This window comes from Brachypodium distachyon, chromosome 5 (assembly GCF_000005505.3).
Source record: "Brachypodium distachyon strain Bd21 chromosome 5, Brachypodium_distachyon_v3.0, whole genome shotgun sequence".
Lineage (NCBI taxonomy): Eukaryota > Viridiplantae > Streptophyta > Magnoliopsida > Poales > Poaceae > Brachypodium > Brachypodium distachyon.
The window spans coordinates 13,470,208-13,497,159 of NC_016135.3; the positions used below are offsets into that span (position 1 = coordinate 13,470,208).

Genomic DNA, 26,952 nt, shown 5'->3' on the forward strand with positions numbered 1-26,952 from the left:
CCGTTTGCCATCTTCGTGTACCATCATAGATCCGTCGAAGAAAACCATTACCCCAGGTCTATTTCTCTTCACCAAAGACATGTGCATGTTCATCTCGATCACATGCAAGTAGTTGAAAGTTGAAGAAAACCTTGACATTTTTTTTGTGTGGGGAAGACAACCTTGACATTGAGATCGAGTTTTGGAGCTTTCAATTTTAGAGTTGCCGCATGTATGAATTAATAATGTAGTTGCAAGGCAACAAGTCATGGATGTTGGTGATGATGTTCATGGAGCAGATACAGAGGATATGATGCCATGGAGGCTGACGATGAAGGTGGTGATGATTAATAGTGGGCCATAATATAGGTTTTGGTCTGCATGGATAAATTATAGTAGAAACCAGGTACATAGAGGAGAAAAACAAAATATTTTTTTTTTGGGTAGGTGGATATGGAGGTTGGGCCTCATTCCAACGCTGTTACCCAAGCCTTCAGTTAAAAATTCTGGACAGTTGTAGCAAATTCTTTGTGGAAGATGTGTTTGAATGGCTAACTTCATGGCATCTATAGGACAACAATATTAACTTCACAATCTGCAATGTTGGCTTCCTTGGTCTGTGCTTATTTATCGCATATGCCTATTTTATTTGTTTTACATGTGCTGGTATTTGGTGAAGAAAACCATAGTCCTATGGCTGCTTTTCTTCACCAAAGTCATAAAGCATGTTCTCTCACATTGAGGCCTCCACAATGAAGACGTCTTATAAGCTAGAAACATTTTCCAGGTATAAAAGGTCGCACAAGAGAAGACCGACTCTTGGCTCGCAAGCAATCGACAAAATATATAGAGTGGGAGAATGATAAGCTCCGCTAGAGCAGAAAAAGAAAATCTTGACGTGCTGCAATATGTGGGAGGGAGGGGCATCGGGATAAGACATTGCTCGAGGGTGGGCAACTGGGGTACTGGACAGCTGGATCTAACCAACCATGCCACTCGCGCATGCCTACGCAGGTTCAACTTCTCTTGGATTAACAATGAGTGCCCATGTTAGTACGCCGCAAATTTGGGGCCCCAATTAAAACGCATGATATAACTTTTTAGCTAGGCAACTTTGTTTACCCTTGATGCTGTCGACGGGGGAGTGCAACTCTACGAGTAGCAAGATAACTCTCGTATGAGAGGACTATTTTGGTCAACATAGGGTGTACGAGTTGTTAGTCCAAATACAATCGAGTGAAACTACTTCAGTTCAGTTGGACTAACTCGGGATAAAATGTAAGCAGACAGAAGTCACATCTTTATGAGGAAATATAATCGAGCAGGCAAAGTACTAGAAGGCTGCTTTTGTTCCTCGATCTGGAATCAAGAAGAGGCAATTTTACCGATCATGGATTCAAGACAAAGTATGCTACAATGCATAAGGAGTAATATTCTTAACATTATCACGTCCGGTATCACATTATGTAACACCTTGTCCATCAATGGATCTCTAGAACTGTCACACCAGTGGCACCCGGAGTACCACCGTTGCCCAACGCGTTGGTCGCCTCACTTGCTCCCCGCAGGGACGGCACACCGGGCAGCGCAGTGCAAACTGTCCGAGAAGCCACCAGCCCGGCAAAACTAGCCAGGCTGCGGGGGTTGCTCCGGGTGGCAGCGTGGAGGTTACCGTCAGAGTCCCCCCCGGGAAGGTCACTTACCGGGGAGGGTGTTCCCTGGCGCAGGCGTTCACAACAGGACCGGCACCCAATGCAAGCAGAGTATTGGCGCCACGTGACCGTCCGGCAGGCTCCTCTTGTGCAGGCCTGGTCGGGGCGTGGAGTATGGCACAAGCAAACATTAAATGCTCCGACAGAAGGGTGGTTCCCTGTTTAGTCAGCCCACAGTGAGTGGCTCGCAGTGAATCTAAGGCACGTACCGCCCCAGCTACAGCACTTTGCACCATGCATGCATGTCAGCGCAGCGAGGGCAAACTACCTAGAGTCTTTGCTCGACACTTGTCCCCTATGCACCGAGCCACCTGTGGTATCCCCTTGAGTATAACAAGAGGACCAGCGTCATCGGTCGGGGGGGTTCTTTTCTAGGTTACACTCCAGTGGAGTTTGAGGGAGAGTCTTTAGTCCAGAAGTAGCAAGTAGCCACTTAGCAGAAAAGGAAAGAGAGCACCCGGAGGCTCTCCCGGCAACCTGTAAACACTTGTTCATTGGCTAATATAAACTTAGAAGCAGGACGTAGGGTTTTACACCCCTGGGTGGCCCGAACCTGGGTAAACGAGCTTGTGCATTGTACGCTCGCCATTGGCCTCGCCGGCTATCGCCGGAGTGATCCCAACGCCCATTGCGGAACCAAAAAAGGGGTGCCTCGCATCCCAGGTGTCTAAGCACCGGGCTACGACAAGAACTTCTAAAACTAAGATATCAAATATGGAACAATTAATTGCCAACCTCAACGATGGCCACGGGCGATAAGCAAACATTTATTTAGCAATCCTGCTTCCCATTTCCATATATGGTTTATGGTTTACTTGAACATCGATAATCATCTCTCCACATAATATTCTGTAGCGACCAAAGCTTCCGAAAGTACATTGTGCCAACAAATACACCCGCTATAACAAGATCAAGTTATACATGAATGTGTCGTATGTTGCTCCGTGACTGTGGGACCAATAAATCCATCTAAAATCATAAACATATGTGCATAATGTAGTAATTATATACTCCCTCCAGCCGTCCCATATTAAGTGACTCAAATTTGTTCAAATATGAATGTATCTATACATAAAAAACGTTTAGGTACATGTAATATTTCGTCACTTAATATAGGACGGAGGGAGTACAAGGGATAGAGTATAAGCAAGTACAATTGAACTTGCTCTTCATGTGAAAACCTATGGTCTAGCATTCGATGGTTGGACCTGCTGAAGACGATGCACTCCTGTTGTTCCCTTTTGGAGTACTCTCTCCGTTTCATAATTCTTGTCTCAAGTTTGACCAAAAATGGATGTATGTATCTATTTTTATAAAGTGTCTAGATACATGTAATATTTCGATAAGAATTATGGAACGAAAGGAGTAGTTTGCTTCACAGGGGTTGAAGTTGAAGACAATTGCCGCGTACCGATCTCCTACTAGCTCGAAGCGTATTTATTGTAGTTATAATGCACCAAGAAGATACATAATGCACCTGGCTCTGCAGCATTACAAAGTGGAGAGCTCTAGTCAAGATATTAAAGGTGCACACAACAAAATTATTAACAAAAAAAACATGACAGCCTAGTAATTTTGGGACGGAGGGAGTACTTTTTACAAGAAAAACAATTTTATGTACACCGTTGTCGTTGGCGAAAACAGAGCTCCGTTGTTTTGCAAGGCATGGAAGTGGCAGAGTACACTATCAACACTCAACAGAGACATGTGCTACTTGCTACCTACCTGCAACGAGTTTGAGTTATGTGCATTTGCTTTACCTGCATGCATGATTGCGCCGACCAGCGACCATTTTAAAAGCAAGATGAGGCGAGCACAAGAGGCAAGAAACAGAGAAGTGTAAGTACAAGGGTGTGGTAGATGAGCTAGCCTGCAGCGAGATACCAAGGTACGAGATGCGACACACTGCAATGGCATGTAGTCTGTTCCTGAGGACCGGACGACATAGGATTTGGATGCATCGGAAACTAAGGCATGCAATATTTCCATTCGATGGATCGACTCGAGCTTCGTACTTGTGGAAGCTCGACGGCCTGATGCATGAGGATGGTACGACGCGTGCATTGCTGCTCTACAGTTGAGTGCTCCTCACACCAGATGAGTGCTTTTAGTGGAGGTGTCGTGACGCCGACAGGAAGATGCGGCGCGGACGACGTGCCGCCGGCTCTAGCGAGATGATATAAGATCTGCGCTGAGCACCGCGCGCTAAGTGGCGTCCGCGGCGGCTCCGGAGAAGGTGATCCCGCTGCCGCCAGATGCCCAAATCACAGGAAGGCGTGGTTTGCACCTTTGTGACCTTCGTTGGGTGGCGAGTCGTCCATGGAAGGCCCCCTTGCATTGCCACCATCTTTGATGGCCAAAGCGGTGCTGGCGCCGTCGCGCTGCGCACCGAATGGATTTCGAGGGCGCACTTCATCACTGCCTCTGCCGGGCTGCCTCTGCAGTTCATACAATTGATGAATTGAGGATGACATAGCATTGAGGCACTGCATGCTGCGCTGCACTTCAACGCTTCCCAGTCACACATCCTGCGGTTCCTGCCACGATCAAGTATGCGGCAAAGTGGCCTGCTATTTTGAACTCCAAGCTTCGAGAGATCAATTTCAGCCTTGTGAGTATGGGTCCTTTTAAGATCAGTTGGGTTGAAAGAGATGGTAATTCTCTGGCCCATAATCTTGCCCATTTCCCTATGAAAGGCTACTGCTGATGTTTTAGTTCAGTCTATTCCCAAGCCTGTTTGGGAGAGAGTCAAATCTGAATGTAATTTGTGCTACTCGACCAGCTAATGGAATGCCTGTTTCCCATTAAGAAAAGATTGATGCTTGCCCCTGTCTCTCTTTTTTTTAACACGGAACAACTACTTGAAAAAACTGTGCTTTTTTATGGTTTTTCTTGGCTGATGGCTGATGCTTTTAGCTCCGTTTGATTGGCCTGTCAACATGATGTTCTTTTTCTTTGTATATTAGTTCCTCCGTTTCATAATTCTCGTCGAAATATTACATGTATATAGACGTTTTTTAAGAATAGATACATCCACTTTTGGGCAAGTTTGAGACAAGAATTATGTAACCGAGGTAGTACTTAATAGTTTGATTACTTTTCAAAGTGCATTGTTGGAAGATATTAAGGGTGAAATTCAGTTCTTATCTCTAATATTGTGCACTAATTTCTGGCAATTAGTGTAGATTTGTTGTTCTGACATTGTTGGTATATATTTCCTGGCTGATGGCATTTAGATGCATGTAGTTCTGCTATTCTCAAGTACTTACATATGTATTTCTAATTGTAGTTACTTTGTGCATATTTCTTGTTCCATTTCTTTTTATTGTTCTGTAGGCGATTACTGTCCTTCCAGAAACCCATCCCCCAAACCAAATTCCTTGTGTGGTCATTGTTCTTGTCTCTCGATCACAATTGAGGATTGATCTGGATCACAATTGGGGATCTTCCTATCAATTTCTAGCAGCATGTTTAATTGCTTGCTGCTTGCATCCTGTAATTCTGTGTACTGATCATACAAAACTAATTATGTGGCAACCAAACTGTAGGTTCTTGGAATCTAGATAATTCCAGGATTTCACGCCCAAATGATGTGAGCCCAAGGAGCCTAAATCTAAACACACAATTAGCTCGGTGACTGATTTTAAAGAGGAGATTTAGCAAGAATTCCATTCCACCAAAACAATTTACAGCTTCGCACAATAGGTTACAATTGTTACTAAAAATCACCGATTTTTTTGTATGTTCATAATGTTTCCGGTCGTATCCGAAGGGGACATGTTCTCATCATATGTAAATACCAAAAATGTCCATAGATTCTTATGCGTATTTTGTGATATTTCCATCTAAACATTTGTCCTCCAATGGACATTTGCGCTGGTGGACCTAATTAGCTACTCCCTCCGATTTATAGTAAGTGTCGCTGATTTAGTACAACTTTAGTACAACTTTGTACTAAATCAACGACCCTTATTTGGATCGGAGGGAGTATTAATAGACAACAACAGCACATATAGATAATTATATGTGTACATCTAATCACGTACAAACTATTGAACCGTAATATGAAATTTAACTCAATATACACATCTAATGTCATGCAAAATCGATAACCTTCAGATTTGAACTTCAATTCCGTGTACTAATATGATACTCCCTCCATCCCATATCAAGTGTGTCAAATTTGTCCAAATATGAATGTATACATACCTAAAAAACATCTAGATACATGTAATATTTCAACACTTAATATGAGACGGAGGGAGTATATCATGCATAACAACACTAACAAACAATAATTTTATGATATTTACAGATGACATACATAATCATTAGTTGGCAAATGAAAGATGTTTTTTTTAATTTCCCTCCTTAAAACGAGACGTTCCCCGACAGTTCTAGTAATTTATATAGCATAACTTTTGTGGTGGCTATATAGAACCAGACTATTTCTGATCAGCAATATACTCATTTAAATATAATAATTTGAACTGTTTACATTATTTTTTAAACATTTCCAGCACACTAAAAACCATATGCGAGAGCCACCGTGCTGATATAAAGATAATAATTTAAAACCTCATTTAGAAGTTCTGAGAAAGTTGAAATTTTCTTCTCGGTTGGAACCTACTATTCACAATGAAAAACAGTTCTATGTACCGTTATGTTGGCGAAAACAGGGCCCTGTTGGAAGGCATGGAAATGGCGAAGGGAGAGTACACTGTCAACACTCAACAGAGACAAGTGCTACCTACCTACAACGAGTTTGAGTTATGTGCATTTGCTTTAGCTGCATCCATGATTGTGCCGACCAGCAACCATTTTAAAAGCAAGATGAAGGCAGCAAGGCAAGAATAGAGAACTGTATGTACACGGGTCTGGTAGATGAGCAAGCGTGAGATACCAACGTACGAGACGAGCACGATGTTAGAATCTAAGGCCCTAGCACACACACGAACACGGTGGATTAACACAGGAGATTCAGTCGCTGGTTCCCAATTCTCTCAATCGCTCTCTACCGCGGCAGACTCTGCGGCAGCGAAGGACACACATAGGAAACGAGACTGGTTTTTTTTTTCGACGCATAACCGTGCGTCTTTTCTTCTTCCTTCTTATTCCTCGGACTGCGCCGTCTTAGCGAACTCACCGGCATCCTAACTCGCCACGATCCTTAATGCCCGCCCCATCCCACGGATCCGGATCATGCCGAGCGATCTCTAACAGAAATCAAACGGGAAAGCTGCCCCTAGTGAATTAGCACAAGTCAGGCTTACAAGCAAAACTACCTAGCCTTATTTCGCGGCCTACCTAATGACATGGCAGCGCACACAACAAACTAGATCACGTTCTGGACGTGACACAGACACAAGTTCATAAAGGAAAACGAACTAGCAACAAGATTAAACTGGTAACACACGAGACACAATACAATGACACGTAGTCTTGTTCCTGAGGATAGGGCGACCATATAGGATTTGGATGCGTCGGAAACTAAGGCATGCAATCTTTCCACTGGATAGATCCACTCGAGGTTTGCCCTTGTGGAAGCTCAAGGGCCTTGCATGAGGATGGTATGACGAGCGCATTGCTGCTCTACAGTTGAGCTCCTCAAAACCAGTGAGCGTTTCTTTTTTCAAAATATTAATGTGTTCCAAAATACACCTCATATAGATTATCTATACACGTTATATTGTGAAATGGAGGAAGTACCAATTAAAATACTCATTGTTGGTTTCCTTTTTTCGTCATAAACAAGATAAATTCTCTTATTCTTAATGAAATTCAGGAGTCCCCATCCTTTTGGTGAAATTCGTAAAAAGATACTACGAACATTGTATGAGCATTTGCACATCTTCTTGAGTATATATAATATACACAGGCTTGAAATATTCATTTAAACAATTGGTTCTTTGGTGCAGTTCGCTACACCTGTTAAGATGCCACGGTATGAGGTGGAATACAGATCGGAACTATAAATTGGCGGACAGATACACTACAAGCTGAGTTCAGTACATGACTATGCATTCCACAAGTCCAAAATACACTACGAAGTACAAACTGACTTCGAACTCATAGCGTCATAGGAATAAATGGTTCAGTAAATGCCTTTCATTTGTGTCGAAATGGACATTTCGGCTTGCCACCATTGTAAGTAAATCAACCAAACCTCTAGCGCAACCAAGCATGTTCCTTCTCATGAATAACCTGGACTCCTGCCTCCTGGAGCTTATGTACTCCCTCCGTCCCATATTAAGTGACTTTCTATTACATGTATCTAGACGCTTTTTAAACATAGATATATCCATATTCGGCCAAATTTGAGTCACTTAATATGGGACGGAAGGAGTAAAATAACAGAGAGAATCAGATCGGCATATTAATACTGTACTCCCTCTGAACCATATTACTTGTCAAAATATTACATATATCTAAACGTTTTTTAAACATAGATACATCCATATTTGGGTAAATTTGAGGCAAGTAATATGAGTCGGATACTTTTGACACGCTCGCTTGGGCTATGCATTTGCTCTCTGAGATTGAAAGGTGATCATCAATGTGGTCGCAGGATTGCACGGAGAAAAAAAACATGTGAACGATTGGGCCTACGGCATTAAGGTGTCTGAGAGCTTGAGATGATAAATAGTCAAATGTGTCGGTGCAGTTCAGTGGGAGAGGGAGAGTCAGACGGGTAGCCGCTGGAGCTAGCAAAGCTAGGGTACGGTAGAATGCCAATGGGTGTTCAACACATGTTTGTAGTCTTGCGAGGCATCTGGAATTCAATCATGCTGAGCGTCCATAACTCGTGGTTTTCCCTTGGGTGCATCTAGTTTCCTTCCTAGCCTAACGACACAATTCAATCCTGGTGAGCGTCAACTCGAGGCTTTGCTGAGCGTCCATAACTCGACGTTTTCCCTTGGTTGCATCTAGTTCCCTTCCTACCCAGTTTCAGCATCGTAGTTATGTCGTTTGTGCATTGGAGTTATCCTGACTAGTGAAACCTCAGACCATTTCCAAAAAAGTTTCGTAGCTTCACCGTCAACAAAAGCTTACTAAACAAGTTAGTCCCAACTCACCTGCTGCACCCCTCGCTTAATTTCATTTGGAAAATAAGAAGTCACATGATTTCAACTAGTTGAATTTGAATTGTGAACTCAAAAATCATGTTTGACTGGCATATAAATTTGCAAAATGATGAGAACGTTCCAAACAAAATGACAGCCTCCGGAGCAGAATTGGGTTTAGGCATGCTACCATTCAATGGAAACCTAGATTAAATTCCGACGTCCAATCTGTGGAAGCCTCGCAGTCCAAACACACAATTAGCTCGGCAATCGGTTTTAAAGAGATTTAGCAGGAATTCCTATTCCACCAAAACAATTCACAGCTTCACACTAAAAACAAGGCATACGGTCGGTTCAAACTAAAAACGACATCATTCAAATCAGGTTGGACCGACTGCCATATTAACATGCAACACATGCAAAACAGAATTGTAAGCTCACTAACGAGTAAACACTTGCATGCGCTGATTCAGTACTGACCGCTGCCTTTCCAGCCAAATTTCAATCTACACGTACGGTATCATGTCACCATTTAAGATTAATAGGTTCCTTAAGGGTAAAAGTAGAAAAGGAATGCAAGCACTGGAGTTACATCAGTGCTCCAAATGGAAAACACATTCAGTTAAACGCTGCAGTTTGCTTGCATCAAGCTTCTGGTTCGTCTGTGCCTTTTGCTTTCTGACAGTAAGCATCTTGGTTGCCGCATCCAGACTCCAACCATTTTGCACGGCATCTGCATTGACAAACAAGAAAAATATTGTCATCAACTGCAAAGACGCAAGTAAAATTTGCAGAACTGCTGGCTTCAACAAGACATTTCCCCCCAGCACCAGTTAAAGGAATCTTAATAACCACATGCAAAATTCTTTTCAAGACAACAGCAATAATGTGTGACGTCGATCAAGGAAAAGCAACTGGGCAACAAGAAAATTGAATCATCAATAATCAAAATCGAACTACCCTTATAGGTTTATCTTAATACTGACCAGGAATTTTGGTAAACTAGAGGTGAAAGGATGCACTAGATAGATCAGGTCAAAATGTAGACAAAAATGTAGTTGATTGCATCTGACAACGTGGTGGTCAATGGACAATGGGATGTCAATTTAAGAATAACAGCCAGTTCCTACTACGTATTTTGTATAGTCCAAGTAAGTCTAATTGTGTAAGGAATATTACTCTTGCTCTATTACTTCAAAAAAATTGTTCTGACTCTGAATATGTAGCAAATCATTGAGTCTCAAATACAAGTTAGTACTAGAACAGTATCCAATCTAGGAAGGAAATGTGGACAATAAAGGAAAAGTTTCTCCTTTTTGTTAAAGTCGGCCATCAAGGCAAGGGTATTGTAACAAATGCAACATTACCTACAACCATAAGATCATTATGCCCGTAGAAAACTTAAGGGGACATCAAGTATTCACAACCCAAAAAGTTGGCACTGGAAGATTTACCATCCTCTAAGAAATTGATATTTGGCTCCAAGGTCATGTCAGTGTGACATTAATGTTAACAATTGGGGTGGCAAATCCAATTTTTACCAATATTTTAAATGGGGCACATGGCACTTACAGCTTCAAATAAAGCAACTCATACACAATTGGAAGGAAGGCAGAATATACATTATAGATTCTTAAATAGTGGATGGATAGCAAGAGAAAGAGTAGCATTGTCGTTTATCAGTGTAAGTTAGACATATCAAAATGATAGGATTACTGAAAGACGTTACTGTATCTAGGCCGTCATGCTTAGCAATATATGTGTTTGGAGATATTCAAACATTGAATGTAAAAGAAAAGTAGCCATCTTAACATGCATAGGCTCTCTCAATTTGAAGAAATGCAATCTCAACACCAAAAAATGTTGCTGGAAGATTTACCACGCTAGATGGGCAAAGATCTACTCTAACATGAAGAAATGCACTGTACATGCTTCAAACAAAACAAGCATCAAAATATGTTAGAATGTTCAAATTAGGTAAAAGTCCTTGTTAATTTGATATGAATTAGGTGCACTCCAAAACATACAGTTAGTAGCATCCTCCTCACTCATGCCCATGAAGTGAGACACATCTGCAACGATGATTGTGGAATACGCAGAAGTCAGCAGCTCGAATATCCTCTTTCTGTAGCTTTCTACATCATTAAAAACCAAAGTGAAAAATTCATGTTCCATTAAGGTACCAATTTAATAAAAAAACAAAAACAACCATACAATTACTTCCAGACATTATAGTTGTATAGGACAAAACTAGTTGACTATTGAGTTCAAAAAACAAGGAAATATTCACCACGTAATGAGTTCAGAGATCATCTTAAGTTCTGGGAGGAAATGATTGATCAAAGAATTTAACATCTCTAAATCTACAATAGTAACACATCAGTGCCACAAAACAGGCTGTAGCTACCATAACCTGTATTATCCAAATTGTTTAAGAAGAAGCATGCATCAAAGTGTGCAGCGTGCATGGTTACTTCCATTTGTTGCACCATGTTGTACACAAACAGTCCAAATCTACAGTATTTAGACACCAAACAGCCAATCTGTTACTCCCTCTGATCCATAAAAAGTGTCGCCCACTTAGTACAAAATTTAAACTAACTTAGTAAAAATGGGCGACACTTTTTATGGAGCAGAGGGAGTAACCGACTGTTAGTAGGTTCAAATCCTACTTGGAGAGATTTGATTCATTCAAGGGCTTGCTTTGACCCTTAGGAGTAGGTAACTCGTTCGATACCCTTGCTTTTATTTCTATTGCATTCTATCTCATCGTATCGCTTTCTGTTTTACGATTCCACTTCGACAAAAGGAAAGAGCATACCTAAGTTCAATAGCTTTACGTCCGCTATCCCGATCATGATTTTCCTACCCTCAAAGCTGTGGGCGAAGAGGGATTCGAACCCCCGACACCCAAACATTACTAAAATCGCTTGTCAATACAATAGGAGATATAAACCCAGTGTAATTAGACTTCTACAACAACCAGACTATCTTAGCACAAACTTTACTACCACTGTCACAATCATATTCAATAAGGACTTCCAGCGCAAAAATAATAATTCAATAAGGACTTGATCTAATTACACAGATAAATCTTCTCGCTGAATGCTCCATAAGGATCACCTACCCATCTGACACCACCAAACCACAGAACAGAACTACCACCAGTCTATCAATACTTTACATTGCGCGGATAGAACAGGAAGGCTATATACCATGTTATGATGCTAAACAGTAAAAACACAAGCAATACCTAGGAAGCCGGCCACAAAATCAGCGATTTCAGGGGACCACTCGAACTCATGTGCAGTCGTGTAGACACCGGCATAGTCACGGTTCCAGAGGCACTGGCCAATCTTCCAGATAGCAGCGAGCTCCGGACGGGCGTCCTTCACCTCCTGTGGCACCGTCTTCCACAGAAACCTCGCACTGTTCCTGCTCACGCACACAGACCGCACAGGATTGTCAGAAAACCCTAGCTTAAAACCCCAAATCCTGAGGCACAAACATTAATTAACAAATGAAAAGGGAGGGGGGGAGAGAGGAAGCAGACTACATACAGGTCGTTGAGATAAAGGTGGGCGAGGAGGTGGACGGCGTAGGGCCAGTCGTCGGTGGCGGCGCCCCGGGATGCGACCTGCGAGTCGAGTCGTGGAACGCGTGAGGGGGGACGGGCAGGTAGGGGAGACTTTTTCGTGGCCACTCTTATGCGGGTGGGACGGAGGAGAGGGCAGGGAGGGGAGAGCCCGTACCTGGAGGAGGAGGTCGTCGCAGAGAGGGCCGAGGGTGGAGTAGGACTTCGCGGAGAGCGCGGCGTGTATGGCGGAGAGATCCATCTCGTCCGAGGAAGAGGAGATCGCCGGCGGTAGGGGGAGCGGGGGCGGGGAAGGAGGGTTTTGGGAGCTCCGGCGTTCGAGTAAATTCCGGGGAGTTTGGGCGTCTTAATTACAGCCGCATTTTATTTCCGGGGAGAATACGTAAGGAATACTCCGGCCCATCCAGCCCACGGAAATAAACAGAACATGAGGCGAATATATCTGGCCCATCCAGCCCATATGATTCATCTAATGGACCAGCCCAATCACTTTGGATGTCTTCGGTGCGGAGTGTACACCGCTCGGGCTTGACAATGCTCGGAGCATCTCCAGCGGATGTCGTAAAATATAGGACCCAACCACTTTTTTAGAGCATTTGAAAGCCAAAACATTGCTTAGACAAGTGCCTTGTTCTTATATGGTGATCTATATTTTTTAGGACAGGCCTATATTTTGACCCCAAATGATGCAAATTTGGGCAAAAGCCGTGCCCTAAAAAAGTTGGACGCGTGCAGCGCAACCTGTCTTTTCCAACCGTTGGATCTTATGTTGGGTGTCCTATTTTACATCATCTCATGCGGCAGAAAATTTTCTGATGCCCTGGAATCAACATTTTGTTGCATCTCCTCCGGAGATGCTCTTATGCTAGCACGATATACCAGCGAGACACTGGGCAAGACACTAAAAGCGGACTGGTCGATTTTTAGCTCGGTCAGCCTATCGTTCGTACATTGATTGAAATAAAGCGTCAGGGGACGAGATTGGATGGAGAGACGACAATGAAGCTCAGACGAGCTGCTCAGGCGTAAGCAGTGGCAGAAACTTTGGAAGGTGAAGGTCCCCACGGATTTGGGGCTATTTTGTGTGGAGGTTAGCTCAAGTTTCTGTCCCTACTCAGGGTTTGTCAAGATTCGGTCAATAGAACTTTTCTTCTGGAGCTACCCTCTTTCTTTCCTTCCTCCTCTCACCTGTAACCTATTTTCTCTGCAGGAGCGTTGCTTGGCCTTGGCCGTATCTGTCGCCTGCTTCCCTTCCTCTCTTCTCCACCGGCGCTGCCGACCGGAGTTGGAGGGGAAGGGGAGTATGTGCGTGTATAGGTCTAGTTTCTAGTATGGTGCTCGTCTACGGGCCTAGCAGGAATCGGTCACCGGCTGGGAAGCTCCGGTGGCTCGGAAGGATTCTGTTCTCTGCTGTAGTGGCCATCATCGGTACCTTCGGTAACGGCGACCCCGGCCAGGATGTTTCCTTCACTCCCTCTCTCCCTCTAAATAACAGCTCCCCTTACTCAGATCTGTATTTTCCATCTCTAACCTTGGTTGGTTCTTGTGGATCCTCACGGGTTAGTTCTAGATCTGAGCCCCTTCTTATTCCTTTTCTCTTTGTGTTCTTGCCTGGTACCTCGGATTGTCGGTGCTTTTCTCCAAAAATATTATTCTCGGCGATCTATTGTTGAAGCTCCAGTTCAGTCTCCTCTTTGGTCTGGGCAAGTTGTCCTTTTCTCCAGCGATGCTTCTCACATTCTTCTTATGCGCTGGCGACGAGTCGACTTTGGCGGCAGTGGCCATCATGAAGCTGTTGACTCCCCCTTCAACCTCCATACGAGAGGCCCGCTTTGTGGTTTTTGGGAGCAACGGCCGATTGTTGTCCACCAAATCGTGGTCTGGATCGGGCATGAGGAGCACCAGCCCATGGGAGGGGCTCTGGATTTGATTCGACGTCGTGGTGACCACCTATATCAGAAGCAGCGGCGATCTTGTTCTCCTCCAGGCAACTGGCCTCGGAGGCAAGTTTGTCGTCTGAGGTATGCCGGATTTCGCTGGAGTTGGGTGCTGCTGTCGGTCGGCGCTCTCCACGGCGGTCCGCGGCGACGCTCCTTGCGGACGCATGGTATTTTCCACCCGTTGAGGTGGCAACTGAAGAGGAAGCACAAGACGCGTGGTGTTTGGTCCTGTCGGTCAAGCTACACGTGTCCCATAAGGACCTCATTTTAATTTCTTTAGCTTTTATGGTCCTACATGTAATTCGAGTTGTACTGTACTTGTGGGGTTTATACCCCACTGCTTTAATATTACCAGGGTCTTTTCTTCCAAAAAAAACTTTTCTTTTTCATATTATGTTCTTTGCACTTTTCCTCTCTCTCCTGGACGCTTGTTAATTAGGTTAGCTCAAGTTTATGTCCCTACTTAGGGTCTGTCGAGATTTAGGTTTTTCCCTTCATACAATAAAGGTTCCTTAAACCGAATGAATCACAAGCACTCGAGTATGCTGCTGACGCACATTGAGGACGAAGGGAACGTGCTTGTGCCCTTGTCATTGGGCTGGTCATTTCTTTTTGCTTTCTAGACCATAGATTAGTGAACTTTCGCTTCTAATAATGAAATATATCTTGATGAAAGTTTTCATATGAGACTACTAGTCATATATTTGTATTTTCTTAGTTCTACCCGAGATAGGTATGGAAGCCGCTATGAGTACATATATAGGTATGCTTCTAACGTCACCTCATATCATAAACGAAATCCCTTTAATGGGCGCAGTTGTATTTATAAGTTCAGTAGATCGAGTGAGCTTTCTCCTCAATATGGATGTGTTGATTGTTCATGAACTCGTTCAAAATCAGATAGACTTATTACAGTGCTCAAAGCTCTATGTGTTCTGGCCTTCTGGGGCTAAGACTATGTTGGTGTAGGCTCTTATTATCCTTCCTATGGTATTCGCTACTCGATTTCTAAATGAGTGGAATTTCGATTATCCTTCCAATGGCATTCCCCACCTGAATATACAAAAAAAAAGGAAGATAAATAATCACGTCACAGATCGGTGTCTATTTTCTTAGAATTGCATTTTAGTCTAAAAGACCACAAGGTGATATCCTGGATTAGGGATTCAAGAACCAAGCGAGGAAGAACATCTTCTTCTGAGAAGACCTTTGCATTTCTTAATTTCCAAATTTGCCAAAGAATGATAAGGAGGATGGAAGGCCATGTACTGTCATGCAAACTGAGCGGAGGGGAGAGAAACCATAATTCTTCAAAGAGCAGGTTCTGTGGGCTCGGGCTGGGGCGACTGGGCTTGGAGCACTACTCCTGTCGGTCACTGGTTCCTAGAGGTGTTGCGTTGTTGTTTTTTTGGTGTTGCCCTCTTGGACTTGTAAATAACTCTTTCTCTCTTAATATATGCACCGAGACGCAAAGTTTTTGCGTTTTCTTGAAAAAAAGAGAAATATATGAATGAAATCCCAAAACTGAACAACAAGGGGACATGAGATGAAGAGGTGCTCACGGTCCTCAACCAAACCCAGGCAGCACACACAGGATGGAAGATGCCAGTAAGGTCTTGTGCATGAGGTTCTTTCTAGTGTTCAGGCGGTCCTTGAAAAGAAACCAAGCGGAAACCTTACTTTGTTTGGAACAAAGGACCGCCAAATCCCCTTTTCGTTTTCATTTTCTGGACCAGCAGTGATCGCCATGTTTCGTACAATGGTTTCATGTTTCGTATTGACCCTAGAATTGGCGATTTGGCTTAAACAATATGGGTTGTGGCCATAGCATGTGGAGTCACTCAAACTGCATGCGAAGATGGGCGGGGGAATTTCCTCTGAGCGTCCGTGGTGGCCATTGAGGCTTGCTGGACAAGTCGTCCTGGCGTGTTTGGACTTTGGAGGCTTCGGCATGCAACAAAGCTCTCTTGCTTGCTTTTGATTTCTACCTCCAAGAAGTTAACGATCTGAAGGACATGAATCCATACAGCTATGGGCTATACTTAAGGAAGTACTGGAAGCTAAGCGGAGGTGTTTGCAACGGGTAAGCTTCACATACGAGCGGCAGGTGTTGAACGAAGCCCATGATGTCGTTCTTCCGCGCGGTTCTAGCTTCATGAATAAACGTGAAGAAGTGTTTTTTAGAGAGCTAAAAACACCAAAACCTGAAGCAGAAACAAACAAACAGGGCCTAGGCATTTATGGCATTATCTCCTCCAGATATCACTTGTATTAATTCCTCTAGACATTATTGTTGATTTACACGGAGACTGCTACTCATTTATTTCTTCAAGCTCCTCCATCCAACGAATATGGCTTGAGCTACATGCTATTCACCCTGCGGCTTCGTCTTGTCTTCGCATCGCCGACCTTTGGAAATTCAGTCCCAATGACAAGGTCCGCTCTAAAGTGCTCATCTCGCTGCAGCTATGGAACATCTGGAAACGTATGAACGTCATGGCATTCCATCAGGAACTCGAAGGCCTTCATACCATGGTTCAGCGTTGCGCCAATGAGCTTCACCTCTGGGCATCCCGGTGCTCGGCGGCTACTCGAAAGGTTGTACTTACTGATTGGGCTGTAATGTTGGCACACTTGGCTCAACAATTGTAACCTCCATACCCTCTAAATTCTAGATCCTCTCATTTCTGTAATTACTGTAAATGTAAACTCGGGTTTTAATAAAGTTGCGCTGGCTTCTGCCCGCCGTAGTCCCCTTCAATTTTTTTTTGTTGATTTATCAAGTGTCCTGGTATTCTTAAAAATGACAAGACAACGATGGATTTTTCTTTTCCATTGGGAGCTATCATTATGGCTCTAAACGAATAGCTATGCATCATGAATAAAGAGCTTCAGATTCTTCTAAATAGAAGGAGGGCTCCCTTCTTCCTCAACAGAACGAGGAGGGCAACCTCCAAAAATGTGAGCGTGCTTTCCAACACGACACCTGACATCTTCGTACGAGTGCCTCTCATGCTACGTTTTTGTTTTTTTAATAAAAAAATTCAAAGAACTTTTTAATTGAATGTCCAAATTTTGAGTAGTATTAAGCATTGCATTACTCTCGACGAGATCTTTCAAACAAAATAAAAGTTAAACATATGTATCATTGTAATAATTTGTCTCATACTATACATGTCATGCCGTAACTATATTGGCTTAGGCCAGACTAATTTGAGTCGAGTTAGAACAAATCAGCATTTCCTAACAATCCATTGCTAAGATAAGAGAGAATGAACAATCTTAGGCAAAGTAATAACCGCTCCAACAAGTAGCTTCTTCCTCTTGTTAAGACACTAAAAATACCAAACAAAACAAATTTCGTTCCCCTACAGCCTACAGGCAATTATGTCGTCTTTTTTTCTGCAGGTAAATAAAACTACAGCCGTGTATTGAGATCACAAATTTCGTGACACACAATCCTGAAAAGGGAAAACAGTCATGAGCACCACAACAATGGCATCGTACCAGATTGCAAAGCTAGTTGACCAGCAATGCAAATCCACAGAAGGCATGGGTGCGGTTTCTGACATCACAAAAGAATTTCCTGAGCTAAATTTGGTGATAAACACATTAAGGATGCTACAATGCACAGTTGGAATGATACCAGTTCCGATATAAAAGCAAATGGAAGAGTAACCTAGCTACAAAAAATCATAACTAGCCTCATCCCCCACACTAGAGTCATTCTGTCAAACTTTTAAGTTTTAACATAAACCTAACCAGATAAAGTTACAACAGAAGATAACATTAATCTAGTAAAGATGAGCTGTTGCATTCCATAGATGCCAAATCTAATCTTGAGGAGGAGGAGGTCCACGGCCACGACCCCCACTGCGTCCACGGCCACGTCCTCGACCTCGGCCACGGCCCCTACCTCTGTAACCTTCTGCACAAGAAAAAGATTTTTATGAGCGCTCATTTACAATATCAATATGCTACACTTTCAATTCCACAAGAATATACAGGGCTATGCAGATCCTGAACTATTTCAGAAATCAACCGATTAAATTTCAGTCATCAAATCAATTAAATGTGGTGCTAATATCAGTAATAATAATAGATGATGGATTGCAAGAGCACCAAGCAAGAAATAAAAATTGAGTCAAAATAAACTAACAGGGAACAATTAAGTTTATTGCGATGCAGAGTCCTGCCTTTCGGCAAATAATAATAATAGTAACAATTAAGTGGGTTAAAGAAACTAACCGTATCCTTGCTCATGCTCAGGAGGCCCATGCACAGGAGGTGCATCATGCTCCACACCATGATATCCACCAGCTTCTTCCATTACATAGCCATCACCACCATAACCCCTTCCAGGCCCAAAGGATCCACGTCTACCCCTTCCTCTTCCTCTGCCACGATATCCACGTGGACCCTCCGAGTATCCATTCTCGTCATCATAATCTGCCCCTCCATTGCTAAAACCTATATCACAATGATTCAAATGTGAAGAAGATAAAAGAATCAGGAATCACCAAAAAGAGCAACCATAATAATCCGGGATTTGCAGAGACATATGAACATCAGCTTTACCAATAATTACAATCAAGTGTAACAAGGAGTACCTCTTCCCCTGCCCCTTCCACCACGGCGACCACGGCCTCTTCCACGGTCACCTGGCAAGTCCTCTGCATCCTGATCAAAGTCAGTTGGAGGCCTGACCTGATCAGCTGGTATTGGTGGCTGGTAACTACAATATTCAAATATGTGTTTAATAGATGTCATGAAGAGAATAATCTGTAATTTCTTACATAATATTTGATTTCAAACAGACATCAAAAACAGGGAAAAGGCTCGTACTAACCCAGGAGATGAAGTATCCAGCTCCTTCTTTGACAAGGTAATGGTAATCAAGGAAACATGGCGAGTAGTCTCAAGACTGTCAAAAGGACATAAAGGAATCGTGTCAAAAACACTTTTTCCCGTCCAAAATTGAACCAAGTTAACTTTTTTTTTAAATGCAGTGCTTACATGTTAAGCCCTTCTTCCAAGGGTTCCCATGTGTCAGTTATATCAATTGATTCGATAGAGTTATTCTGATGGAGACCAGCAATCCTTCTCTGCTCAGGGATAGCATAATAAGTTACCATAAGACTAGAACTTCAAGGTGTATCAAGTATTAAAAAGTGGCATCACAAAGTTTCAGTTTTACCTTAAGAAGCTCCACGATGGCCACTGTCTTGTTGATAGCCCTTCCCATGGCCTTGATAACAATTTCATCTGTCGCATCGTCCTGTTAAAGGAAGAGTTATAGATGAGCCCATACTTAACCAGAGGAAGGCAGCCCAACCACAAGACAGCCTAATGACTATGTAATCTTACTGCCATCGTACACATCAATATCCACATTCAATCTCGTAAACTCGAGTTAAGTAGCATAGTTAGATTCCAAAAAGGTTGCATCGCAACGGAAAGCGGTCCCTGACTAAAATAGTTCAAAATAACCAAGTGCATACTAGTCAACCAACGCCCCAAAACTAAGAGCAGATAACCGCAATAGAGCCTTAGAAACAGTAAACATCTGCAGTTGGACTTGGATGGCCACCTAACCAACATCGAGGAGACACATCCAGATTCGACCCCACGAGGTTCGTCCGCCGCACTGAACCCACACTAAACCCTAGCCAGAAGTCGCCACCAAAAAAAAATAATTCGATTTCCCCCGCTCCATAGAACCGAGGGGTACCAAGCGTCAGTAGCAAGCAGCGATGGTTTACCTGGAGCAGGGTAAGGGCGTAGGAGATGTAGTTGCGGGTGCGGCCCTGCGCGGTGATGCGGATCTCGTTGGGGCCGATGGCCGCCTCCTCCCGCGGCTTCTCAACCCTCTGGTACCGATCCATACAGCCGACCTCTCCTCTACGGCGCGGGCCGCGAATCCTCTCGCTCGAAACCCTAGGGCAGGCTCGAATCGGCTGCTTTGTGGTTTCGGTGGATGGATGCAATCGTTGTGGCCTCGGGGGAGGTCGTCGGGGTGGGCTGATATAGGAGGGAGAAGGAGGAGGAGGAAGATAGGGTAGGGTTTGCGTGGGGTGGCCGGGTCCGACAGGGACCCCCGGATTTGGGGTCCGGGCTCGGTCGGCGTGCTGCGTTGGGTCACCGGTTTGGCTCGTTGGTTTCAGGTCCGCCGCGTCGGAGTCGAGACTGATCTGAGCCGTCGGTTCTCTGATCGGGCGGTGGTTTACCAGAAAGCGGTTTTGTCCTGTCCTGGTTTAGCATCCACGCGTGTTTTGTTTGCGTGACCTTGTGAGCGCCGTCTCCTGTTCGTGTAAGAATCATCAACGTGAGTTATATGAGTCCCGTTCACGAATTGAGATTGCTGCCGTAAAGGGGTCGGGCTCGAATTCTACACTGGTTCGGTACAAAGCTGTTCGGAGCCAACATTACTGGTACATACAAATTGGAGTAGATCCGTGGTATACAACTGAAATATCCGAGAGATAGAATTCAATTGTAATACCTGAAAGGTCTAAAACGCGGCAGCGAGAATAACCGGAGAGGAGAAGGAGATGCCTTCAACTTTGCTGTGGCTTTTTTGCTTTTACTTTAGCAGCGCTTCCTTCTTGGCTTTGCTTGTCCAGACCAGTGGCCGGCACTGCGACGGGTCCTTGCAAAACCTGACAACCAAATGAATCGTAAAGTCATCACTGACGCAGAGATCGAGCGGGTACGTGTTCTCAGTTCTCACAGCCGTTCATCGCTTTGCACGCACGCGCATGGTAGTAGATACAGTGTTGTTCTCAGTTCTGAGTTTTCACAACCAAATGAAACCACGCTTGCAGCTTCAAGAGTTCAAGTGTTGAATTGTTGATCGAGCAAAAAAAAAAAGAACTTGGAAGTGTTGTTCTGAATTCTGAGTTTCTGACGTGTGTGTCCAGTGAACTTGGAAGTGTTGTTTTTGCGAGAAACTGCCTTTCCGCACGCCGTCAGAGCTTGGCTCCCCCGTCCCGTATAGCCCGCCAGCCGTGCCTGCTGGCTTAGCCTCTTTTTTCTTCCTGAAGCCGTGCAAAGTTTCCACGGGTCCAACATTCAGGACGAGGCTCGGCCCAGTTATCACTGTGGCCTCAAAAGTCGAAGATGATCAGAGGAATGCGAGTGACCCGCGGGCAAGGTTTCATTTTTTTAGTCCCATACTGGAGAGGCAAGCTGGCATTCTCCTGCTCAAATACGACCGGAGCACAAGAGCGGCGTGCCGAATGAAGGCACACCCAGAGCAAGATGAAACTCTTGTGCTGGTGGCTCCGTGCGCGCTAAGTGCACTTAGCAAACCAAAAATTGTGGAAAACACTAGTTAAGTGCCTTGCGTTGCAACCACAAGATGAACATTTTACAGCTCAACAAGAATGGAAATATAAAAAATCGACGGTCATGGTCATCGGATAACAAGGCACCACTGCTCATGTACATGTACATCATCCAAGTCATAACATGTACATCGGAAACCAAATGCTATAATGGACCAATAATACAATGCACATCAATGATTAACGAAGAACTTGGCCATAGACCCTCTTCTTACAATTGTAAATATGACTAAGTATCCGCAAAAAAGAGAGTAAATATCACTAAGTATGCATGCTCAAGTACCGAAACAATCAAGACAGCCGCCCATGGCTTACAAATATACAAGTACTAAATGCACAAGGAAATGATGTAAATTAAACACGTCAGATCAAGACAGCCGCCCATGGCTTACAAATATCCATTTCATAATTTGCAACATGAGAAATTCCTTTTGGGAAATGAATGTGGTTACATGCAGAGCGCTTCCTATTTGTATTAAAGAAATTGAGAAACCATGTTGTGTATATGAGTACAAACTAAAAAAGAAAAGAGTAATCTAAAACAACAAAAGATCCCCTACACCATACAAGGCAATGCAAACCGGGCTGAAAAAAAGCTCTGAGTTGAACCAGTAATGCCGAGGATCATCCAGCTATAGCTTTGATGGTAGCAGGGAAATACTTCAATTGACATGTGCCAACAAGCATTCACCTGAGAATTTCTTGTTTTCCAGTTTTGGCTGCAAGAATGCATTCAATGACGAATGTGATTTATGAAAGCAATTGGATCAATGAGCATATTATGTTTAAAGCATGCTTTACACCTGTGTTCTGCATAGACAACACTATTGCTGCAATCTCAAAAAAGCAAGCTTCTGATCCTTTGGAGGGTAGAAGCATATGATCCAACAACATCGAAGAGATGGATACTATCCTGGCTGATTTGCAAGTAAGCATTAGCGTCTCTGCGTTTAAGTTGCTCTCACCTACGTGTACCCACGGGAGACGATGATGTCGATGATCTCGCTGACATCGAAGCCACCTTGCGCCGTCTTGAGCGCGTTGCCACTTGCCACCCTTCTTGAAGGATGTGTAAAGCTTCATGGTACCAATTAGTGGCCGTAACAGAGATATCAACCGTCTTGTTCTGCCTACAGAAAATGTTTGCAGTTCAAATGTCTCCAGAAGTGGAGAACTGCAATGCAAGATGTGAGAACAGAACCATCTCAGGCAACAATAATATTAAACATCGAGGTTGGGGATTCATCAACATTTCTGAGCTACTATACTCTGACAGTTCAACAGTAGTACTAATTACTTAATGAACTTCAAATTGACCAAGTCGATAATTGGCTTTAGTTTGTATTGACAACTACTCTAGCACCTATGACAAGTTTGGCATATATAATGTTACTTTTTATTGTGTGCGTGTGCATCAGTACATCAAGACAGAATCCTTTAATTGATTGAGTAAAATAAGCAGATTAATTTGCATACATTGAGGTTGAGCCAGCCATCGGGGGAGCAGCAGAGAGTACATTCATCCATATACTATACCTATGTACTATGTATGTAGACATGTAGTATGACAATAGTATCTTCGCTTGCACATTCAACAAATTGGTGTGCTGTGTGAGCAGCGGCAGCTTTATTCCCTCCCCTATTACCTGAGAACAAAGTTGGCGCATGGTTTCATGCATCCCCATAACACTGAAAATTTCATTTACCTGCTTCATGCAAAACTATATATGCAATAAAAAGTACAATATCAAGCAAATGAACAAACTTTTTTGTCCTTGGTACGGTCGCAAGTAACAGAAATTATTTGTTCATTTCCACTTTTCGTTGAGGATCGCAATAATCATACAATTTTACCGGCAGTGTAGATAAAGACAACCATGCTGCTGCTAACAGGTAGCAAAGTTATTTATAGCTTCAATTCAGGCAGTAGATAAGATGTAATAGTCTAGCAAAAGGATTTATAGCTTGTCCTATTTGCTCCAAGTATGAAAATGCAGAGCAAACCCACACTGGATATGAACACAACTGAGAGAATAACTGTGACTTGTTTTCTTCCTTTCTGCAGTTAGTAGATAATTTTTGATTCATAAACTTAATCACCAAGATGGATTTCATTGACTTGTCTATTCATGATTAGACTCATTCTAGATAATGCATCCTTGCCACTTCAGATCTGGATTAAAATTCTGAAGAAACAATTTATGAATGCATAAATATCAACCTAATAAAAAGAAACCATACAGAACTTGCATTAATTGTATCATAGACGCTGACCGGCTGATTCCATATCCAGCTAGCCAATGATTGATTAGTGCAAGGGAATAAGCCTTCACCTTACTACTCTTGCCCTGCTCCTGTAATGCATTATAACCTTTTATTTTCTTTACCTATATAACTGAATCAGCCCCAGTGCTATCTAGAGAAGCTTCTATGTGCTAGCACTATGAAATTACTTGGTGTAGCACAAAAGCGGCTGCTGTAAAGGAACTACTGAATGAATCAATTTAACTGCCAGCGACATGATTGAGTGAAGTACACATTCAGATCAGTAATTTTGGCTGCTCATAGTAGATATCAAGGACTCAAGGAGTACCTGTTCTGCCACCATTGTATTTTGAGTTGAGTACCATTTGTCTGAAGAATTAATTTGTAAAGATAGTCAGACAAGCAGGAGGCATATCAGGTGCCCCAAATAGCAAACACAATAAAAGATATCTCAATGATATAAAGTTTGTATGTCCAGATCCTTTCGATGCACATACACACTTTTGGCATATTACTTTTTTTTACTTTCATGTAAAAGTTCTTAGCCTTATTTTATCACGAAAAATTAAGAGATGTCTTTGAAAGGGATAAATTCGTTTTCTGTACCGAATGGAACTACAGGAAAAAAAATTAGTTTTCTTTCAGGCATTAACACAAGCAGATATTGAGCAGAAAATTCACTCTTGTTCCATACCTCAAAGAAACCGAGTGGCGTGCAGGGGTTCTATCGAGCGTTCGTCGTGCCGGTTGGCATCCAGGCCCGCATCTACATCAGGTTCGAGGAGCTCGTCATCATCTTTCCCTAGCTGTTGCCATGGACAGATCTCCGGCGGCGCCATCACGGGGCAATTTGGTTCGAGTGAGCCGGGACTAAGGAGCCAGGTGCAGCCATGGCTCTCTGCCTCTCTCCACCTCCTCCGGCCACTCGTCTCCTTCTGAGCCTCCACGGCCTACAAAATAGATGGATGAAACAAACTATCAGCAAATTTGGTGTACAGATAGATAAAGAAGCAGCACCAACACCAGGTTTGAAGCCTGTTCGAATTACTTGTAACAGCATGGAAGGAAACTCCAAAAACGACGACAGATGCTTACTCTAACGTGATTAATGGCTCCAACTTTCTCAACTTTGCGCACAAACTGTTCATAGGAGTTGGCAAGGTCATACAACTGACAGAAGACATAAACTCAAAATTAGGACTAATTTATTGGGAGGAAAATGTCGCAGCCTCACCATGAATTATTCTGCTCTTAACAACCCAAAAAAACACAATGGAGATGGATACCGATAAAAAACAGATACAGATATAGAAACACAATGGACCAGAAAGCCTAGTATAAATTCCAATTTTGAAGAGCATGCTCTTAACTACCAAAACACACACAATGTCCATGGATATCAATAGAAATCAGATATAAATTAATTGCAAGTCAATGAGACCAGAAAGCGCGGTATTAATTCCAAATTTTAAAGAACCTAATTTGGGGAAACCTCACAATCAGTCATGGACAGGAGTTTGCACTTGCACGAGCAGACAATACGCATTTTCAGGAGTTGAGAAGAGAGGATTTCTCACCAGATGCGCGGCGGCGGCGGGCGGGGCCTTGCTCCCGGCGAGCACGTAGGAGGAGACCGCCAGGACGGAGCTCAGGCGCGCCGCTAGCCTGCAGTGGAGTGGCCTCATGGAGGCGGCAGGGAAGGAAGGCGCCTTGTTTCAGCGGCAGCGGTGCGGACGCGGGCGAGCAGAACGGAGTCGGCAGAGGCTCTTAGGCAAGGCGCAAGGCGGCGGCGAGGGACGCAGATGCCGGGGGAGGATGACAGCAGGCGGCGGCGGCGGCAGCGAGCGATGCGGGGTTTTCCTCTTTCTAGGAGGCGAGGAGACGCACGATGGCCGATGGGAACTGGTCTCCCCTTCCGCTCCGGCGACAGCTGCGACTGGAGGGGACGCCCTCATCGAGCGTCGGGAGCACTCGGCGGCAGGGCCCCGCGAGATGGTGGCGGCGCGGGAGGAGCAGACGGAGCGAGGAGGGGATCCCTCAGTGGACGATTGGATCGGGGCTCGGAGGGGGCCGGCGGCGCCGGGCACGCCTCGGGAGGTGGCGGAGGTCGCGGGCTTGGAGGGCGCGGGCCGAGGTTGGCGGCGGCGCGCGCAGGGGAAGGAGATCTTGGCCGGCGGACTCGCAGGGGAGGAGGGCGGCGACGGCGCTCGAGGAGGAGGGCGTGAGCAGCAGGCGTTTTTTTTTTCTTTTCTTTTTTTTACCGTGCGGAGGGTGCGGGACTGCGGAGCGATCGCGGGGTGGTGTGGGACGGGAAGAGGTAGGAGAGCTTACCACGACGGACGCAACTGCAGATTGAGCAATGGTAAAGATGACAATGACCAGAATACGGCTGCCAGGTCAAACCGAGATTTTTTTTTTCTTGAAACTGTTGTTACTAGCATTTCGTGTAAACATTTTTTTTATGTGTTTTCCAATAATCAGGAGCTGCAGTTGAGTGGACTACTCCTACTTGAGATCAAGCCCGTGGTTAGCAATAAACATCAATCGAAGTGTTTAGTAGAAACCACCTCACAGGAGGGTCATCTCTCTTATTTCCGTCTATTTCATAAATTTAGGACCGAAGTGACACCAACTCAATAATAGTAGGACCACATATGTGTTTGGCTCTTATATGAAATTGTCCACTCATTAGATTGACTAAAGCTTATTTAAATCCAGCACCTTTATAAACTAGTGTGTTAGCATCCAGTTGTCCTCTCGCGTGGGAGGGAGTACAATTTATGTGACATAAAATTGATAAGATTAAAGTTTAGTATGTTTAAAAAGAGTCAGTTACTTGAATTCGGCGTGGTTCCAATAACAAGCTGGCCAACAAAACAAGTTGACGCACACTTCAGTTACACAGTCAGTGCGACTCAAGTCGAAGCATCTGCATCAGTCATCCTCGGCTAAATCTTCCTCCATATTTCTCCATCAAACCAATACAGTATTATAATTATGTTAACTGAATATCGCAGTTTCATGTAACTGAGATTTACAAAAATATCAGAC

The 26,952-nt window shown here is 43.8% G+C and overlaps 3 protein-coding genes and 1 long non-coding RNA gene across 23 annotated transcripts; 1 reads left to right on the forward strand and 3 right to left on the reverse strand.

The window, feature by feature from the left end:
• Positions 1-9,108: 9,108 nt before the first annotated feature.
• Positions 9,109-12,698, reverse strand: LOC100825058 (COP9 signalosome complex subunit 8). 2 transcript variants are annotated; one of them, XM_003579697.4, is made up of 5 exons: positions 12,508-12,698; positions 12,316-12,392; positions 12,009-12,190; positions 10,783-10,890; positions 9,109-9,488 (listed from the first exon to the last, which is right to left on the reverse strand). In XM_003579697.4, exons 1-5 carry the CDS (start codon positions 12,589-12,591, stop codon positions 9,349-9,351), a joined length of 591 nt encoding a protein of 196 aa, XP_003579745.1. In that variant the 5' UTR covers positions 12,592-12,698; the 3' UTR covers positions 9,109-9,348. The 2 variants fall into 2 exon arrangements, with proteins under 2 accessions (XP_003579745.1, XP_010239910.1); XM_010241608.3 differs by lacking the exon at positions 10,783-10,890.
• A 553-nt stretch (positions 12,699-13,251) lies between these two features.
• On the forward strand, positions 13,252-14,682 carry LOC104585336. The gene is made up of 2 exons (XR_733010.3): positions 13,252-13,440; positions 13,561-14,682. It is a non-coding gene; the product is annotated as an uncharacterized LOC104585336 (long non-coding RNA).
• Positions 14,683-17,856: 3,174 nt separating this feature from the next.
• LOC100825987 (cold and drought-regulated protein CORA) lies at positions 17,857-20,389 on the reverse strand. Its single transcript, XM_003579699.4, has 7 exons — positions 20,053-20,389; positions 19,488-19,568; positions 19,307-19,395; positions 19,140-19,214; positions 18,901-19,025; positions 18,539-18,760; positions 17,857-18,218 (listed from the first exon to the last, which is right to left on the reverse strand). Exons 1-7 carry the CDS (start codon positions 20,173-20,175, stop codon positions 18,124-18,126), a joined length of 810 nt encoding a protein of 269 aa, XP_003579747.1. The 5' UTR covers positions 20,176-20,389; the 3' UTR covers positions 17,857-18,123.
• A 1,597-nt stretch (positions 20,390-21,986) lies between these two features.
• On the reverse strand, positions 21,987-26,214 carry LOC100837044. Of its 19 annotated transcripts, none has more exons than XR_002960927.1 (7): positions 25,479-26,205; positions 24,997-25,071; positions 24,596-24,851; positions 24,230-24,270; positions 23,911-23,990; positions 22,602-22,810; positions 21,987-22,355 (listed from the first exon to the last, which is right to left on the reverse strand). XR_002960927.1 is itself a non-coding variant. In XM_024455717.1 (4 exons), the coding sequence occupies exons 1-3, from the start codon at positions 25,584-25,586 to the stop codon at positions 24,597-24,599; spliced, it is 438 nt and encodes a 145-aa protein (XP_024311485.1). In that variant the 5' UTR covers positions 25,587-26,214; the 3' UTR covers positions 24,116-24,270; position 24,596. The 19 variants fall into 19 exon arrangements, 1 of the variants encoding a protein (XP_024311485.1); XR_002960926.1 differs by adding an exon at positions 23,173-23,282 and having other exon boundaries at positions 22,602-22,766; positions 23,911-24,270; positions 25,479-26,203; XR_002960923.1 differs by adding an exon at positions 23,173-23,282 and having other exon boundaries at positions 23,911-24,270; positions 25,479-26,200.
• Between the last annotated feature and the right edge of the window lie 738 nt (positions 26,215-26,952).